The 17074-nt window shown below is 33.1% G+C and overlaps 2 protein-coding genes across 2 annotated transcripts; both read left to right on the top strand.

Annotated features, from left to right (window-relative positions):
* Positions 1-5240: 5240 nt before the first annotated feature.
* On the top strand, positions 5241-7178 carry LOC145037906 (E3 ubiquitin-protein ligase SINAT3-like). The gene is made up of 3 exons (XM_078986661.1): positions 5241-5624; positions 6079-6465; positions 6555-7178. Exons 1-3 carry the CDS (start codon positions 5427-5429, stop codon positions 6924-6926), a joined length of 957 nt encoding a protein of 318 aa, XP_078842787.1. The 5' UTR covers positions 5241-5426; the 3' UTR covers positions 6927-7178.
* A 2026-nt stretch (positions 7179-9204) lies between these two features.
* On the top strand, positions 9205-13921 carry LOC145037905 (uncharacterized). The gene is made up of 5 exons (XM_078986660.1): positions 9205-11335; positions 12161-12780; positions 12868-13077; positions 13155-13372; positions 13446-13921. The coding sequence occupies exons 1-5, from the start codon at positions 9370-9372 to the stop codon at positions 13483-13485; spliced, it is 3054 nt and encodes a 1017-aa protein (XP_078842786.1). The 5' UTR covers positions 9205-9369; the 3' UTR covers positions 13486-13921.
* Positions 13922-17074: the final 3153 nt, after the last annotated feature.

Genomic DNA, 17074 nt, shown 5'->3' with positions numbered 1-17074 from the left:
TATATATATATATATATATATATATATATATATATATATATATATACAAATCAAATACTCAATTTTTACATTAAGTATATGTGATCAGTTATGTCACCTGACATGTTATATTTTACATAACAGGTGAGTATTACACTAGGGTTTACTATACGAACGAAACACATTTTGAAAAACTATAATATGTATAGTTTATGAGGAAATCATGAACATTTACATACTAGTAACACTACATCAAAGAGATATTTTTATATACAAGAACAAATGGACATTTTTATACGTAAATCTGTTTTATACTAAATTTTGTGAGACATTTCATGTACTTTCGAGTATGCATTTTAAGTCCTAAATTATGTACCATAATCCCTTGTAAGGGGAGCGTGATACTTGTGTATAGATCTATACGGGATTGACAATCCCACACCTAAGTTGTTTGCTACAGCTAGGCCGACAGGTCTAGGGTGACAACGTCATAACTTTCCAATGCCTGAAGAACATTGATAAAGGCATCCTGGTCAAGTAGCATGGTTATAAGACTCACATAGGGTATTAAAAACACATTGATTTACGGGGTTTTTCAAATGCCTTAACGATTTACACATAAAACTACTATTTTACGCATGAAAAGCACTATTACATTACAGTTTTGGAACAATCAAACTACCATCTACTATAGTAGAAAATATGGGATTTTCTTGGAACATTTAACATGAACAAACCATTTTCATTCTTTTTCATATAAACATTGTCACTAAATACTTATGAACTCACTAGCTTAAATGTTGACCTACTCTTTCAAAACCACTTGTATTTCTCAGGGATTCAGTAATACAGGTAAACTGCAGCTTTTGAAGAAGGGACGTTGCGGTGTTAGTTTAATTTCATTTTAATAATCATATTTTAATTTATTTTAATACAAGTACCTTTCAACAATGTAAACTTTTAAATTATATATGTGATGGTTGTATTGCTTTCTTTACTATGTATTCAATTGTTACGATACTACATGAAGTCATCCACCCTCGAACGATTCTGCCGTTCTGGTTTGGGGGTGTGACAGGGTGTGCACTGGAATTGAATCGGTGGTGGCTTGAAAAAGTAAAAAAGTGGAACCGCTGAGCCCAAAATGTTGTTGATTAGCAAGCCCAAAATGTTTTGTGGGTTACCAAAATACCAAGCCGAATATTCAAGCACCAACCAAGCACAGAATATTGAAAAAAAACATATGGATGCTTACGTGGAAACCACTTAGATGGATTTTGCTGATCTGGCTTCTGCTGAAATGTCAAGCTGAGAATTCTCCTCATTTCAAATGGAGAGCAAAGAAAATAGGGCCTTTACTTATATAATAATGATATATATATATATATATATATATATATATATATATATATATATATATATTATTAAGCATATTGCCTCTTTCTTGAAAATTAAGAGGTACAATACCTATTATTACATGTACAATAATATTAAACTTATAATCACATGTATATGTATAGGTATACACGGTATTACTTAACATATAGGTATACACGGTGTTAGCAAATCGAAGATGTTACCCTAATCTGCTCAAAACACAACACTACACACATCAGCCGCCATCTATTCAAAATCGAAACCCTCTTCTTTCCCTCTCTCTCTCTCTCTTGTCGTCGTTGCTGAATGTCTCAGCGCCTGCACCGTCGCCACCTGACCTCGGATGGTACACCACAGGATCTTCGAAGGATCACGGAAGTGAATGGGACCATGATATGACTTGGTGTTCATATGCTTATGGAGAAAATGAAGGTACTTCATTTTCTGACGAGTAAGACCACCAGAGAGGCAGATCTCTTCAGTGCGCACAACAGTGACCTGCTAAACATTGAGAAGCTCCTTCTCCAAGATAGAAGACAATCGACCGAGCATATGGTGGCGAGCGTTTACCACTACATCCTTTACGCAACTACCTGATCTACATCACCTGCCAAGCTTCCACCTATGTCGTTGGAGAAGCCGTATGGGCCACCAGACTGAAACTTGGCAGCGACTCTGTCGGAATCGAATACAACACTCACCGTAACATCAGAATCGTACTTTTTACCCTAGGAACCATTAAGGTATGCAAAAATCGATCACATTTTTCATAATTTCTTGTCGATCTTCTGTAAAAATTGAAACTGATATTGTTGGATATGTGACTTATAATGAATAATCTTGAGGGGTTTCTTTGTTCAGGATAATAAAATATATTCCAATCCAAGTGGTGTTAGTATGGGGGATCAGACTGGTTTTCAACTGATTGATGTGGAGGATACATATGATTTTACTGAGCTTGTTTCAAAGCGTGATGGCCCTGTCACTTTCCTATAGTTGCTGCATATTCCTGCAAACCCTGATGGCAATGAGAAGTTCCTATCATTACATTTGTTGCTAATAGTGGTTGCAAGTGATGAAGCCACCAGGACCACCATGGGTCAAAACCGAAGCTATTTGAGTCCAGCTGGCAGGGATGGTTCAGTTGTGTCTCATTAGTTTCACTGGTTCCCTGGTTAATTCTTTGTTGTTTATAATTTCACAATCTATATATATTTTCTATATAATTTTACTCGACTGAAGTGTTGTAGATTTGTAGAAAGGTGGAGACTAGATTCTCATTCTTGGATAAACAGGGGATCCATGGTGTAGGATTTTGGATATGCGAATGTAGCTGTGGGGCTTCATTTACATCCTTGGATCATTTGATGCTCCTTTTTTATCCTTCTTTTTTCCTAATGTTTCAATACACCCGTGATTAAATACACATGGGATCTCATTGTTTATTTATTTAATTGGACGGTATGACAAGGGTTGGAATCTTTCAAGTAAATTATGCCCTTGTAAAGGTACTGTTTTAAGTTTCCATTGGTGTAGTTTCAGATCATTTATACTTAATTTTGAAAGCTACTCTACACAAACTGCAAAATGCAGGGCCTTTGTCCATATTAACAAACAAATTAAGTAGTTGAAATGAGTTTTATGAATGGAGAGGCATCCCTTTATAGCATTGCACTACCACTTCCGCCCTTAATAGCAATGTGAGTAAAAAGAGGGGTAATATAGTCATTTTTTTGTTTTCTCTTAATTCATCATTTTTGTTACATATCATCACAAATCGATTGGTGCTAAAACTTTTATAGTGTTTCCTTTTAAAATATAGTGCATGAGTAGTTCGTTTAAAAGGTCAGTCCATCTGATCTAAGTAGTGCTTTCTCTTTGACTCTTTGTGTGCAGTTCTTTAGCACCGAGCCTTATGCTTGTGAACCATCAGACTTACCAAAATACCCTCCAAGCATAGAAATAGATGTCAAATTGAGGGAGGAGGAAGCTAGAAGGTTGTTATGTTGTATTTTATTTAAATTATTTTTTTCTTCATAATTTGGTCTGAATGTTAATAATGGAAATCACATTACATTTTTTTCCATATAGGCAAAGAAGTCTAAGCAGTTAATCTCATGTTGTGGATGGAAATAGAAGAACAAGGAGATGGAATCCATGGAGACGAAACTATAGGAAAGGCACATGCATGGCAGAGCATATGTGTACCAAAGCAAATAGTTTGACAGAAGAATCCATGGAGATGGAACGATAGGTTTTGTAGGCGATATTAATGCTTTTGAAGCCACTTTTTTATTTAATGACAAATCTAATCTACTCCTATACTACTCCTAATTCTCCACCTATGTCCTTCACGGGACTTGAACCCTCAACCTCAAGGAAAGAAGGCAACACCAGATACCGTTGGGCCAGAAGCCCTTTTAAGCCACTTTGATGTAAGAACTTGATTGTTCTTAGAATTTCATTAATTATCATTTTTTTTAATTACTCAAAACAAAGTCACAGAATAAAACAAATTGATTAATTTTTTATGGTGAAATAAAAATTATAATATGCTTTAAGTGAGGTTTCTAAAATTATTTCGATATTATTTATCATAACATATTCAATTTGTGTTAATTTGGTAGAATTTATCTTAAGAAAACTTTCGCATGTCAAAATGCCATTTTGTTTTGTGTAACATGTTTCGGATTAGTAAATTCTGATTTAATTGTTTTTTTTTTTTTTTTTTTTTTTTTTTTAACTTGGTCTTTATTATGATCTTTATGATGATTGCAGTTTAATGGTTAGAAATTTCTTCAGACCATTAGGTGTTATAATCCCAAGTTATTGTTACGATCTTAAATTTTAACAATCTTTATATCCACACATTCATATTTAAGTCTACTACAACTTTCGTTTAGATTACTCCCGTTAAAGATTAATATATTTTTACTTATGATCTTTATATACATGCGTTCTTTATAAATATATGTATGAACGTTTTTTTTTATAAAATCGTAAGTAAAAATATTACTTTTTAATGAGAGTAATATAAACGAAAATCATACCAGACTTATATACGGACGCGTGGATATAAAAATTATTAAAATTTGAGATCGTATTAAGAAGTTATGACATTCAAAATACAAAACCTAAACACCAAACAATTGAGGTCGCGGTGGCCATAAGCATCAACAACCCAAAACGCATATTTAATGATTGTTCCACATGGGATGTCTTGAGAAAAATCTAAAGAAACCGATCATATATACTGATAGGGTGTTTGGCTTATCTTTTGAGAGGCTAAAAGGACTTTTCCCCAAAGTTACAAAAATCAAGAAATCCTAACTTTTCCAAAAAAGTCATTTTTTCTTATATCAAAATCCCAAAAATAGCTTTTAAAATACTTTTACCAAACATCTTTTTCCTTCTATCTTTTTCAAAAAGTTCTTTTGGTCTTTCAAAAGATAAGCCAAACACCCCCTGAATGTGTACAAAAACAATGACTTATTTTGCAACAATAAAATATTAAGTGCAAAAAAATATAATGACTAAATGTGTACAAAATAAGAAATATATTATCCTATTAAGTTATTTTTTCGGTTTAACAGGTCCTAAAGACTAAATATGTACAATTAAATAAGTTGAAGGGGTAAATATAAACTGAAGAAAAAAAAAATGAACTCATTGACTAATTATACACAAAATTGAACTACATTTTTAAGGGATTATCCCTATACATTTTAAGTTTATCCCTATAAGAAAGCATAATTTTTTAACCTTGAAAAGGAACTTCAGTTAAATATATTTTTTTTTTCTTTGTCCATTTAAATTTACATAACTCTTTCTCTCTCATCAAAATTCAAGATTGCAAAATAACGAAAAATTGGAAAAGGAAGTGAAAGACCTAAGAAGAAAAGCACCTCCTGTTTCTCTTTCTTTCCCTTCCCCTCCCCATCTTCATCTTTAACCCGAAACAGGGGAGGAAAAGACGGATTTGGAACAAAAAGAGGCAAAACCCTAACAAATTTCATGTAAATTTGATCCTCTCTTTGTGGGTATTGTTGGTTTTTCTTTAATTTGGAACCATGGATTACGATAGCATTGAATGCGTTTCAACCTCCGATGGATTGGGCAACGAAGAGATCCCACATCATCATCATCATTTTACGTCATCCAAAACTCACAACGTCAATGTTATTCCTTCAAAAATCCATCCCACCAGTGTCCATGAACTTCTTGAATGCCCTGTATGTACAAACTCAATGTACCCTCCGATTCATCAGGTTCTCTATCTTTTCTCCTCTTAATCCTTATGATTCTGATTCTCAATTTTATATCTATTGTTGCTATTGTTCGATTTGGATGTGACTTAAACCTACGTTGATAGAATGTTATATGTATTGATTTTGGGTTTATGATTCTTTTCTTGTGGTTGAAGGTTTGTGTGATTCGAGGGTTTTTAAGATTAGCTATCCTGCGTACTACTTTGAGAATTGAGGATTGATATGAATCTACTGTATGTAAAGAATAGGATTTTGTAAACATAGTTAGAAGTTTGAGTTAAGATTAAGAGCTGATAATTCTAGAACAAAACATATTAGGGAAAGTGAAAAGGAAAGGTTAATGAAGCACAAAATGTATTAACTATTAAATATATGTGTATGTGATGAATGTGTAACTAACTATGGTCAAATCTATATCATCAAACACTTAAAGAGAAAGATGTTTTTATGACAGTGTCACAATGGACACACGCTTTGTTCGACATGTAAAACACGTGTGGAGAACAGGTGTCCAACATGCAGACAAGAGCTTGGTGATATAAGGTGTCTTGCATTGGAGAAAGTGGCTGAATCCCTTGAATTCCCATGCAAATACTTCCCACTTGGGTGCCCTGAGATCTTCCCGTATTACAGCAAGCTTAAACACGAACTCATCTGCAATTTTAGGCCCTACACCTGTCCATATGCTGGATCCGAGTGCTCTGTTGTTGGTGATATTCCATTCCTAGTCACTCATTTGAGAGATGATCATAAAGTGGACATGCATTCCGGATGCACTTTCAATCATCGTTATGTCAAGTCCAATCCACGCGAAGTTGAAAACGCCACCTGGATGCTTACGGTTTCTCTCTCTCTCTCTCTCTCTCTCTCTCTCATCTCAGTGATTATATATTTAATTTTGATTATTTTTCAAACCACTGACTTTGACAGGTGTTCAACTGTTTTGGGCAATATTTTTGTCTGCACTTTGAGGCATTCCAGCTGAGCATGGCACCAGTGTACATGGCATTTGTGAGATTCATGGGAGATGAAGAGGATGCAAGAAACTACAGTTACAGTTTGGAGGTGGGAGGAAATGGAAGGAAGCTGATATGGGAGGGGACACCAAGGAGCATTAGAGATGGGCATAGGAAGGTGCGTGATAGCCACGATGGTCTCATCATACAGAGGAACATGGCTCTCTTCTTCTCCGGTGGTGAAAGGAAAGAGCTTAAACTCAGGGTTACAGGCAGGATTTGGAAAGAGCCTCCTAACCCTCCTGATGCTGCTGGAGGACCTTGTGTTCCTAATCTTTACACTTAGTTCTTAAAAAAATTTAAGATTTTTCTTTTTTTTCTTTTTGGGGTTGGATTGATTTCCTTGGTTTCTTGTTGATTGTTTATTTTGTGGAGTTGATGGATGGATGGATGGAGAGGCCTTGAAGAAGATCTTTATAATGTTTGATCCGGGAATGGGATGATGTTCTTTCTTTGTATTTTCTAATTGTTGGTGATGACAATCTTTGTTGTTCCATTTGTTTCTATAATTGTATAAATATAATGGCTTGCACTTAAATTGGCAATTCATCTTTTGATGATCACAAGCTTTTAATTTGTTTTGTTTTTTTTAGTTTGGGTTTTTGTTCTAATGTAAGGAAAGTTTAACTATATATATATATATATATATATATATATATATATATATATATATATATATATATATATATATATATATATATATATATATATATATATATATATATAGGTAAGAAACATATTTTATTATGTACATTTATAAAGTAAAAAAAAAAAAAACTAAAACACAAATTTGGTCCCGTTTGCCCAAACCATCAATTTTGGTCCTAGTATTGTGATTTGATCATGGAAGGTCCCTATTGAATTGTTTGGTAACAACTTTGGACCTTGGGACCATTAAAGTTTGTTAACCACAACCATTAGTAATGTAAACAAAACTTGAAGAAGATGTCGATAAACTTCTTCTTCTTCACCCCTCTTGTTGACTCCTCACAACAACTCCGATAACTTCCTTCATTACAATCATCAACTTTGATGAGCATCTCCATTACCACCACCTGCTCTTGCCACCTCTAAGTTAAGATATGCTAAAGGCCCGGTGTGAACACCAACGATTGCTCTGTCCCTTCTTCGATTTCGAGTTTAGAATTTTCCATCTCTTGTTTAATTTTGCATATGGTTAAGTAAATAACCCATATTTTCTGAACTGAAATCAAATTACATTTAAGGTTGGTGGGATGATATTTCGATTATAGTTGAAATAGAATTACAAATCATTACCACCACCATCACAGACACCACACTACCGTCCCACTGTAATTATATCCACCATTTAATTATAGTTTCGATATATTGAAATGGAATTACATAGCTTTGATATATTGAAATAGAATTAAATGCATTTTAGGTGTCGTGATGGTGGTTCATTTTATGTTATTATAGGGTAAGGTTGGAAATTGAATTCCAAAAACTGAAATCGCCTCTATTCCTATTTTAGGTTTTCATATCATCTCTATTTCGAAATTGAAATCAAGTCATGTTGTTTGTGAGATGAAACATAGTTGAAGTGTCCAACAATACAATTGTGTTTAAAGATTCCTACTACTGTGCCAATGGCATTTCAGAGTTAGGCTAAGGTCAATATACATTCAGTATCAAACACTTCTAAAAGAAAATGGTTGGGGTCCACTTTAAGAGATTATCAAAGAAGAGTATCTTAAGAAGATTCCTCTTGAAATTTCGGTTAGTGACTTTTCTGTGGGAGATACTGTGGATGCAAACCACAATGATAGGTAGTGGATGAGCAAAGACTTTACAGAAAGTAGGAACAAAATGTTTGGTGTATTATCAATATTCAAATGAAAAAATTGTTCTCAATAGAAATGTTTACGCTCCACGAAGAATGAGACAATGATGTTTGGGTTTATTACAAGATATAGTCATTGTTGTTGTTGTCATCATGGAGATGTTTTTGAACCTATTTTCCTTGTGTTTTTTTACCAAATTGTCCTTGTGTTCTTTTGAACAATGTGTGCTTTAAACCTTATGTGGTTTTGAAACAATGTATGTTTTTGAACCTTGTATATTGGTTTTATTGTTATAAAATAGCATGTTTTAGATGTAAGTGAAGTGGTTGTGTGATGATGGTATTGTCAATGCATTGAAATAGTTGTGTGATGATGTTATTTAGTGCATTTTTCTTTTTCAAGAAGTGATGTCAATGATGATGGTCCACTGGTTGTGGTGGTTGTGTAGATCTTATTGTGGAGGTTTTTAGGCCAAAGTGTCTTGTGTATAAATTAGAGTTTTTACAAAAATAGTTTTGTATAACATTTTTTTGTTTATGTGGTATAAGGGCAATATTGCCAATTTTTTTTAAATTTAACAGCCATTGGGTTAACCTTGTTAAGTCCATGGACCAACGGTGTTACCAAACATCGCACGCAATAAGAACCATCCATGATCAAAGCAAAATACTATGACAAAAACTGATGATTTGAGAAAACCAAAGGGACCAAAGCTGTATTTTACTCTAAAATAAATTGTATTGATGTATTCTACGAAGCGAGGGTTCATCTGAGGTTTTGGTTCTCTCCATCAACCGAACTCACTACCTCTGTTCTTGAAGATTGTAAAGTTGCTTTAAATCTTCTGTAACTACTTCTTTTTCAAACCATTCGAATCATTCTCTCACAAACACATACACACATGTGATTTCATTACTCGTGTTCATGGATGTTCTGAAGCCATTATCCGCTCAAAACCCTCAAATCTTCTATGGCTCATCACTTCCCTCCATCAGTAATTCTATCAAAGTTTATAGAAGCAAAGACCCACCCAATTTCAGAAGGCCATTCTTCAAATTCCGTCTTAACACATCTCCAATTTTATTAAATTTCCCACTTCAGAGCTCGAGAAATTTCACAGTTTCAGCTCGTTTCGACAGACCAACCAAGCGCAGGAAAAATCATTTAAGGGAAAAGCTCATTGAACAACAGGTACGTCGGAATCCTTCAATTAATCATGATCCAAGTTCTAAACTTGAACACCCCGTTCGTAAATTTGATGATATCAATGATTCCGTATCAAATTTGGTGAATTTCAACGATGATGTTGATTATCCGGTGTCAGTTCCTGATAACAGTAAGGTATCCGACAGTACAGACGCTTTGAAATCCAACAATGTTTTGTGGGATCAGTTGGATAGTTGGGCTAGTCAGTACAAGGCTGATACAGAATTTTGGGGTATTGGGTCTAATCCTATATTTACTGTTTTACAAGATTCCACTGGTAAAATAGAGAAGGTAGATGTTAATGAAGATGAAATCTTAAGAAGAAACCAAATCGAGCCATCAATTTATAAACTGAAAGAGGTAGAACATGTAAAACAAGTGCAAGACAAGATTTCCCATGCCAAGTTTTTGGCTAAAGAGATGGAGATTGGAAAAACTGTGCTTCCACCAAATAGTTCAGTGGCAAAATTTGTAAATTCTGGTGAGAAATCGGGTTTTCTTGGTACAATTCAAAGTTTTACTAGTAAACCTGGTTTTCTTCCCAAATTTTCTAAAGTTGGTGTATCAATATTTTGTGGGTTTCTCGTGTTTTTGGCTTTGAAGGGAGTTTTTGGCAAAGAAAAGGGAGATAAAGAAGAGTATTCTAGTTTAGAGAAAGAGATGTTGAGAAGAAAAATAAAAGCTAGGGCTGTTAAAGAAAAATCAATAAAGGGCAGTGTGGAAGTAATTCAAGATTCTAAAAAGCCTGAAATGGTGTTTACTGAAAGGCCAAGGGTAGATAAGGAAGAGCTTATGAATAGCATTGTGAAGGTGAAGTCATTAAATGATAATTCTCTTGATTTTGATGTCAAAATCCAAGAAATTAGAGCAATGGCAAGACATGCAAGAGAAATTGAGAAAACAGATAATAATGAAAGTATAAACAATGAACCAAATGAAGAGGAAGTGAATCGTATTGAACCCACATTTCTTGATAATCCAGAGAAGGGTAATATAGTAAATTCCGATGTTTTAAAGTTGGGAGTCCCAACTAACAATGGAAGTGTTGCACAAGGTGTGGATACAGAAAAAGTTGAGAAGAAATCATCAGTAAGGATTCTTAGTTCTGTCAAAGAAGCAAGAGAATATCTTGAGAAGAAAAAACTTGACAAGAAAGAGAAGGGCAATATAGGAAATCCGGATGTTCCAAAGATTGCTAATAATGGTGAAATCCCCCCTATTGCTTCAAAGATTGGTGAAGAAGATGAGAAAGCAGAACGTGTAAAAGGTAGCAATGAAAAGGTGAAGGAATTAGGAAGAACGGATCGTGAGAAGTGGATGGAGGATAATTTCCATGAATTTAAGCCAATAGTTGAGAAGATGAGAGGTGGATTTAGAGAAAACTACATGGTAGCTAGAGAGAAAGTGAAAGAAGATGTGAATCTAATCTCAGAGCTGAAAATGCTTGAAAATGATGAAAATGAAAGTGAATTTGAATGGATGAAAGATGAGAAACTTAAAGAAATTGTGTTCCAAGTAAGAGAAAATGAGCTTATGGGTCGAGATCCGTTTTATCTAATGGATACTGAAGATAAAGACTTGTTTTTTAAAGGTCTTGAGAAGAAAGTTGAAAAAGAAAACGAGAAATTACGTGTTCTTCATGAGTATGTTCATTCAAATATTGAAAATCTTGATTATGGTGCAGGTAATTGACTTACATACCCTTTTGTTATGTCAATTTGGATTCTTTTCTTAAAAAAAAAATTACCCAGTTATAGGAATACTAATTTAAATACAAAACAATTTTCATTGTTATAACCGGGTAGATTCTTAAAATCACAATGTCTTAACAATTTATTATCATTATTGGCTTATAAGCTTAAACTATACAAATGCATAAAAATAGTCTTAAGCTTTATAAAAAAAAAACCTCGCACTTATAAACTTAGAGATATGATAAATATATGGATCATGCTTATATATATATATATATATATATATATATATATATATATATATATATATATATATATATATATATATATATATATATATATAATAATCTTTCCATATTGCAAAAAAAATGCCAACATCTAAAAGCTTAAAGATTGAAATAATTGAGTTTATAACTAGTTTCTCCATATATAAACAAATATAGAGGTTTACAAACAATTTTTCACACCATACTTAGAATTCTATTAATAATACAATCATATATTTAACACCAAGTATTCGATGTCCATATTTGGTCACTTTGGAATTCTTTGTCCATTTGGTGTCCCTACAATCTTTCTAATTGTATTTGATTATACAATTGATGTATTCGATGAAAAATTTAAAACAAATCTGGAGTAACCAGATGTTGATGCAATGAATACTAAATCTTTTTTTTTTTGGTACTTGATTCATAAAAGCAAGTTTATAATTCTTGTTTTCCTTGTTTAATATGCAAAGGATACAATATTTTCTTTGATAAAAAAAAAAAAAAAAAAGTTTTATCCTAAACATAATTTTATGTTGCTTTGTTTAGATGGGATTAGTTTGTATGATCCTCCAGAAAAGGTGATACCCAGATGGAAGGGTCCCCCACCTTCTACAACAATCACCCAACAATTCCTTGATGACTATTTAGATCAAAGGAAAGCACTTTTTGCTGAAACCTTAGGAGGGGGGAATTCAAATCTTGTAAACATCATTGATTCACAAAACTCACTTCAACCTCAAGGTGCTAATGGAAAAGATGAAAAGGAGGGTATTTTGGGAAATTCAAAAACCGTAATAGAAGGTAGTGATGGGTCTATTAAACCTGGGAAAAAATCCGGGAAAGAGTTTTGGCAACACACAAAGAAATGGTCACGTGGATTTATAGATTCTTATAATGCTGAAAATGATCCCGAAACTAAAGCTGTTATGAAAGATATTGGAAAAGATTTGGATAGATGGATCACGGAGAAAGAGATACAAGATGTTGCTGATATAATGGATAAAGTTCCTGAAAAGGGTAAAAAAGTCATTTCAGAAAAAATCAATAAGTTGAAGAGAGAAATGGAGTTATTTGGTCCACAAGCTGTTGTGAGCAAGTACAGTGAGTATGGAGATGATGAGGAAGAAATAGATTATTATTGGTGGCTTGATCTTCCATTTCTACTGGTAATATAATATAATACACTTAGTATATGTTTTCTAAATTATATTTAAAAAGAAATCTTGTTTTATCTAATTCAATTTTTTTTGCAGTGTATTGAGTTATACATTGAGGGAGATGAAGATGAAAGAATTGGATTCTATTCATTGGAGATGGCATCGGATCTTGAATTAGATCCAAAACCGCATCATATTATTGCTTTTGAGGATGCGGGTGATTGCAAGAATCTTTGTTATATTATACAAGCTCATATGGAAATGATTGGAAATGGGAATGTGTTTGTTGTGCCACAATTGCCTAAGGTTAGTATAGTCATAGTCAAACTATTCATTTATTTTATAGTGCAAAATGACCAAAATGTCATTGCTTTTGTATGTAGGATACGTATCGTGAAGCAAAGGCGAATGGTTTTAACGTGACAGTTATAAGAAAAGGGGAGCTAAAAATGGATGTGGATCAAACACTGGAAGAGGTGGAGGAAAAAATTGAAGAGATTGGAAGCAAAATGTACCATGATAAAATCATGAAGGGTCGAAATGTAAATGTTGATTCGGTAATGAAAGGTGTTTTTGGACTAAAGAAACCACCGACCAAGAGGTGAGTATATATCTTTGAGCATTTGGTATTCGATGTGTTTAGTATTTTAATCGTTTTTTCTTATTTTTTTTAGACGAAGATCAAGAAAGAAGTTAAGGAGGCCAACTATATGATGCTTGTTTGTTATGTTGAACCAAGTTTGACTTTAGTGTTGTTAGAATGGTCCTCATGTGTTTGCCTTAACAGTAAGGAAGTGAGAATCTATGAGCAAGGGTCTTAGTTGTCAGGTTTCTAGTGGGACACTATGATTCATCTTCTCATGTTGGCTGTGGGACTGATTGGTGGTTGGTAGTTGGTGGGTGCGTGAGAAAGGTCATGCATACTTCTTTTTTTGTTAGAATAGTATTATGCCATCCACGGAAATATGAGGTATCGTGGTTATGTGTAATTTACTTATGATGTCTTATCACGATGCGTCACGTGTTCATTTTGATGTGGGTGTGTTCAACTAAGAGTGTTGGCTGAGCTACATCATATGTACTTATTGTGTTTTATCTTTATTACTTAGAGCATCTCTATTGTTAAACATATAACTTAATATTTTTGCCACGTCATATGTATATAATTTATTAATCTTTATCTATCTAAAATGTTTTATAACCCTTTCTTTTAGTTGGTTGTTTTTTAAACCTATTATAGTTTAATATGAAATATTTTAAATTGAAGTTATCGTTAGAATTAGTATATAAACATTCCATAAATGAAAATTTATGATAGAAATAGTCAATTAGTTAAAGAAATATAAATTTAAAGGTTTATGGTATATTGATCACTCAATAGATATTGGGTGCTCAATAAAATAAACAAAAAACTATACACTCCAATGGTATTAAATGATAACAAGTAGCGATTCAAATAGTAAAAAGTTATAAAATAAATCTCTATTAGAGATTTTTTTTGGTATTATCTCTTCAACGTATGTGTGGATCACTTCTAACTTTATTGATTATAACAAAGCCAAGGTTAAAGTATATTCTTCTTTGTTCACCTCAAATATACCCTCTCTAAACTCATACCTCAAATATACCCTCTCTAAACTCATAATGCCAACTATTGAACCAGGTGGAGTTAGTTTTAGGTAGGTGTGATAATTGTAGACATGAACCACAACATAACACGTACCTGATACAAAGATAAACGGGTTTGAGTTGAGTTTTTTGCCACTTTCGGTTGTATCAACTACAAAAAGCCGATAATTTCTGAATTCCCAAACGAACCACCCAACAATGTAAAAAAAGACCTTCCAAAAATCGTTTAGCAAGAGTCGATAATCATAGAGCCTTAAACCAATCCAACTAATTTGCATAAAAAGATAATTCGGGAACCAGTATACCTCACCACCAACTCATTTGTGAAACAATGCTAGCTGAAAAGGAACAAAGAAAGAAAAGGTGGGAGGAAGACTAAAGAATAGGGATGTTAACCGATCAAACCCGAACCCGAATAACCTGGAAATCGAAATAATTGGAGGAGCCAAAACTCGGACCGATTAACCTAATACGGGTTCGATTCGATTCGAGTATTAATTGGTCCGGGTCGGTTATTACCCGAATAACATTCACAATATAATTAACGATATAATATAACTGAAAAAAACCAAATAAACCGTATTATGATTATCCCGAATAACATTTACAATATGATTATAAACACTGTATTTTCTATTACTTTTGTAGCTTATGATTCCATAACAAAACTTTTAAAGAAACAAATTTGTTGATTAAAATTTATTGTAAACAAGAATTAACTATTTTTTAGATAGAATGTAAAATCCAAACACCAAAATCTTGAGATGTAGTTATGATGTAACATCCCAAAAACACAATCTGAAAATTTCGTTTATGTTAATAATAAAAACCATAGTCGATAAACCTCATATAAAAATCATAAGCAATGTATCTCAAAATATTATAACAATTTTCAAGTATATCAGAGTATAAACATCACAGGCTGAACAAATAGTGTGTGCACTGCAATCTTCCAGAGCTGCTCTTTTGAAAACTGAGTACCTGAAACCAAAACTGAAACTGTAACTACGAAGCTTAATGAGCTCCCTCAAACTACCACATACCATACAATAACACATAAACAACTATTGTGCCTTGCCCACTGCATCGGACCGAAGTTCTTAACCAAATTCCTGGTGATTTGGCATAGTTTATTCTAAGAGTGTTGAGTGGTCTTGAAAGTGGCAGCTCAATGTCACTGTCACTGACTTGTAAAGTCAATATAAAATCAACCAAAAATCATTAGAATAGTATATATATATATATATATATATATATATATATATATATATATATATATATATATATATATATATATATATGGAAAGGTAAAATATGGGAATTTATCAACATAATTTTATCAGAATTCAATAATGGGTGGAAAGATAATTAAACAGGTCCTGATAAGAACATAAAAACCAAAGAGAAGACAAAGGAAGATGTACATGAGTCTTATTAGAGTAAAACACCAAAGCACAAGCTCAATAATATTATAATGATTGTATAGGTTCTATGAAGGGAAAGGATCCATCAATCTCCCGTTAATTAAGTTCCAAGTATAAGGAGATGAGTTACACTAACTCTCTTATTATGTAGGCATTACTTTTTCATGTTGTTGTTCACGGATACCCTAATCCGGAGTGAACAAGGTAAGGAAGAATGTGGTTTGTCCTCTAGTGAGGCAAGTTCCACTTTTATCTCTTATTCTCTAACTAGGGAGTAAGGGGTAATTCCACTCTTATCTCTTATTCCCTAACTAGGGAGTAAGGGGTAGTTCCCAGAAAAGGGAACAATGTTATGATTGGTACCAACAATATATGTTAAGAATGTTTATGTCTATGTCCTATGTTTCATGTTATATGTATGCTATGTGTAAGTAATTGATCTATATAATTTTTGAGTAATGTATATGATCATTAAGCGTTATGCTTACTCATTGTTATTGAACTTTTTTCAGGATCTTCAGTTTTTAATAAAGGAAAGAGATCAGTGTGACTATAGACAACATTCTCATGAAAATTTATGAACTACTAAATTATGTTTTAAAGCTACGATGTTTTTTGCTTCCGTAATGTTTTTAGAAATATTATTTTATAAAAGTGGTTAAATGTTTTGAAGACTTTAATTATGTTTCTAAAAGGGTAAGGATTCGCTTCACTTTATTTTATATTGTTTTATTTATTTAAAAAAAAAATAGGTCGTTGTTGAAGCCATTAGAGTTAAGTGCAAAATATTAGAGTTAACTGCAAAATCAAACATATTTTACAAACTTCAAGAATTATAAGTATATAACTGCTTTAATCATGGATTTGAAATGCTTACGAGTAGAACAACTCACAACTTTCTTTCTGTTTGAGCAACATTGCCAGCAGTCTACATCTAATCTTATTCAAATACCCGGATTTCATGATGAATCCTCCAATCAGCCCATGATTTTCTCAATAGAATGTACCATTTACTGTGAGAGAGTTGATGTTGGAATGAGAGTCTAACGTCTTAAAGTTGTTACAGTAAACCCTCTTGCAACTGGTTAATTGCAATAAATGCAAAAAAATAAGACGTGGTATAAACGAACCAGAATCCCGTCAAAAAGTAAAATCATGAATTTCATACAAACTTAGAGTATACGGTATGGGTCACAACGAGAAACGAATTGGCTGAGTTGGCACACGAAAACGGCGTCATGACATAGGGA

Source organism: Lactuca saligna, chromosome 3 (genome assembly GCF_052625555.1).
Source record: "Lactuca saligna cultivar CGN05327 chromosome 3, ASM5262555v1, whole genome shotgun sequence".
NCBI lineage: Eukaryota > Viridiplantae > Streptophyta > Magnoliopsida > Asterales > Asteraceae > Lactuca > Lactuca saligna.
The sequence above is the reverse complement of the archived record's forward strand: the minus strand, read 5'-3'. Positions and strand labels throughout refer to the sequence as shown.

Coding starts and splice junctions, on each gene's coding strand:
- LOC145037906 (XM_078986661.1), top strand. CDS start 5,427: ATGGATTACGATAGCATTGAATGCGTTTCAACCTCCGATGGATTGGGC. Junction 5,625..6,078: donor TGTACCCTCCGATTCATCAG/GTTCTCTATCTT, acceptor TTTTTATGACAG/TGTCACAATGGACACACGCT. Junction 6,466..6,554: donor ACGCCACCTGGATGCTTACG/GTTTCTCTCTCT, acceptor TGACTTTGACAG/GTGTTCAACTGTTTTGGGCA.
- LOC145037905 (XM_078986660.1), top strand. CDS start 9,370: ATGGATGTTCTGAAGCCATTATCCGCTCAAAACCCTCAAATCTTCTAT. Junction 13,078..13,154: donor TTGTGCCACAATTGCCTAAG/GTTAGTATAGTC, acceptor TTTTGTATGTAG/GATACGTATCGTGAAGCAAA. Junction 13,373..13,445: donor AAGAAACCACCGACCAAGAG/GTGAGTATATAT, acceptor TATTTTTTTTAG/ACGAAGATCAAGAAAGAAGT.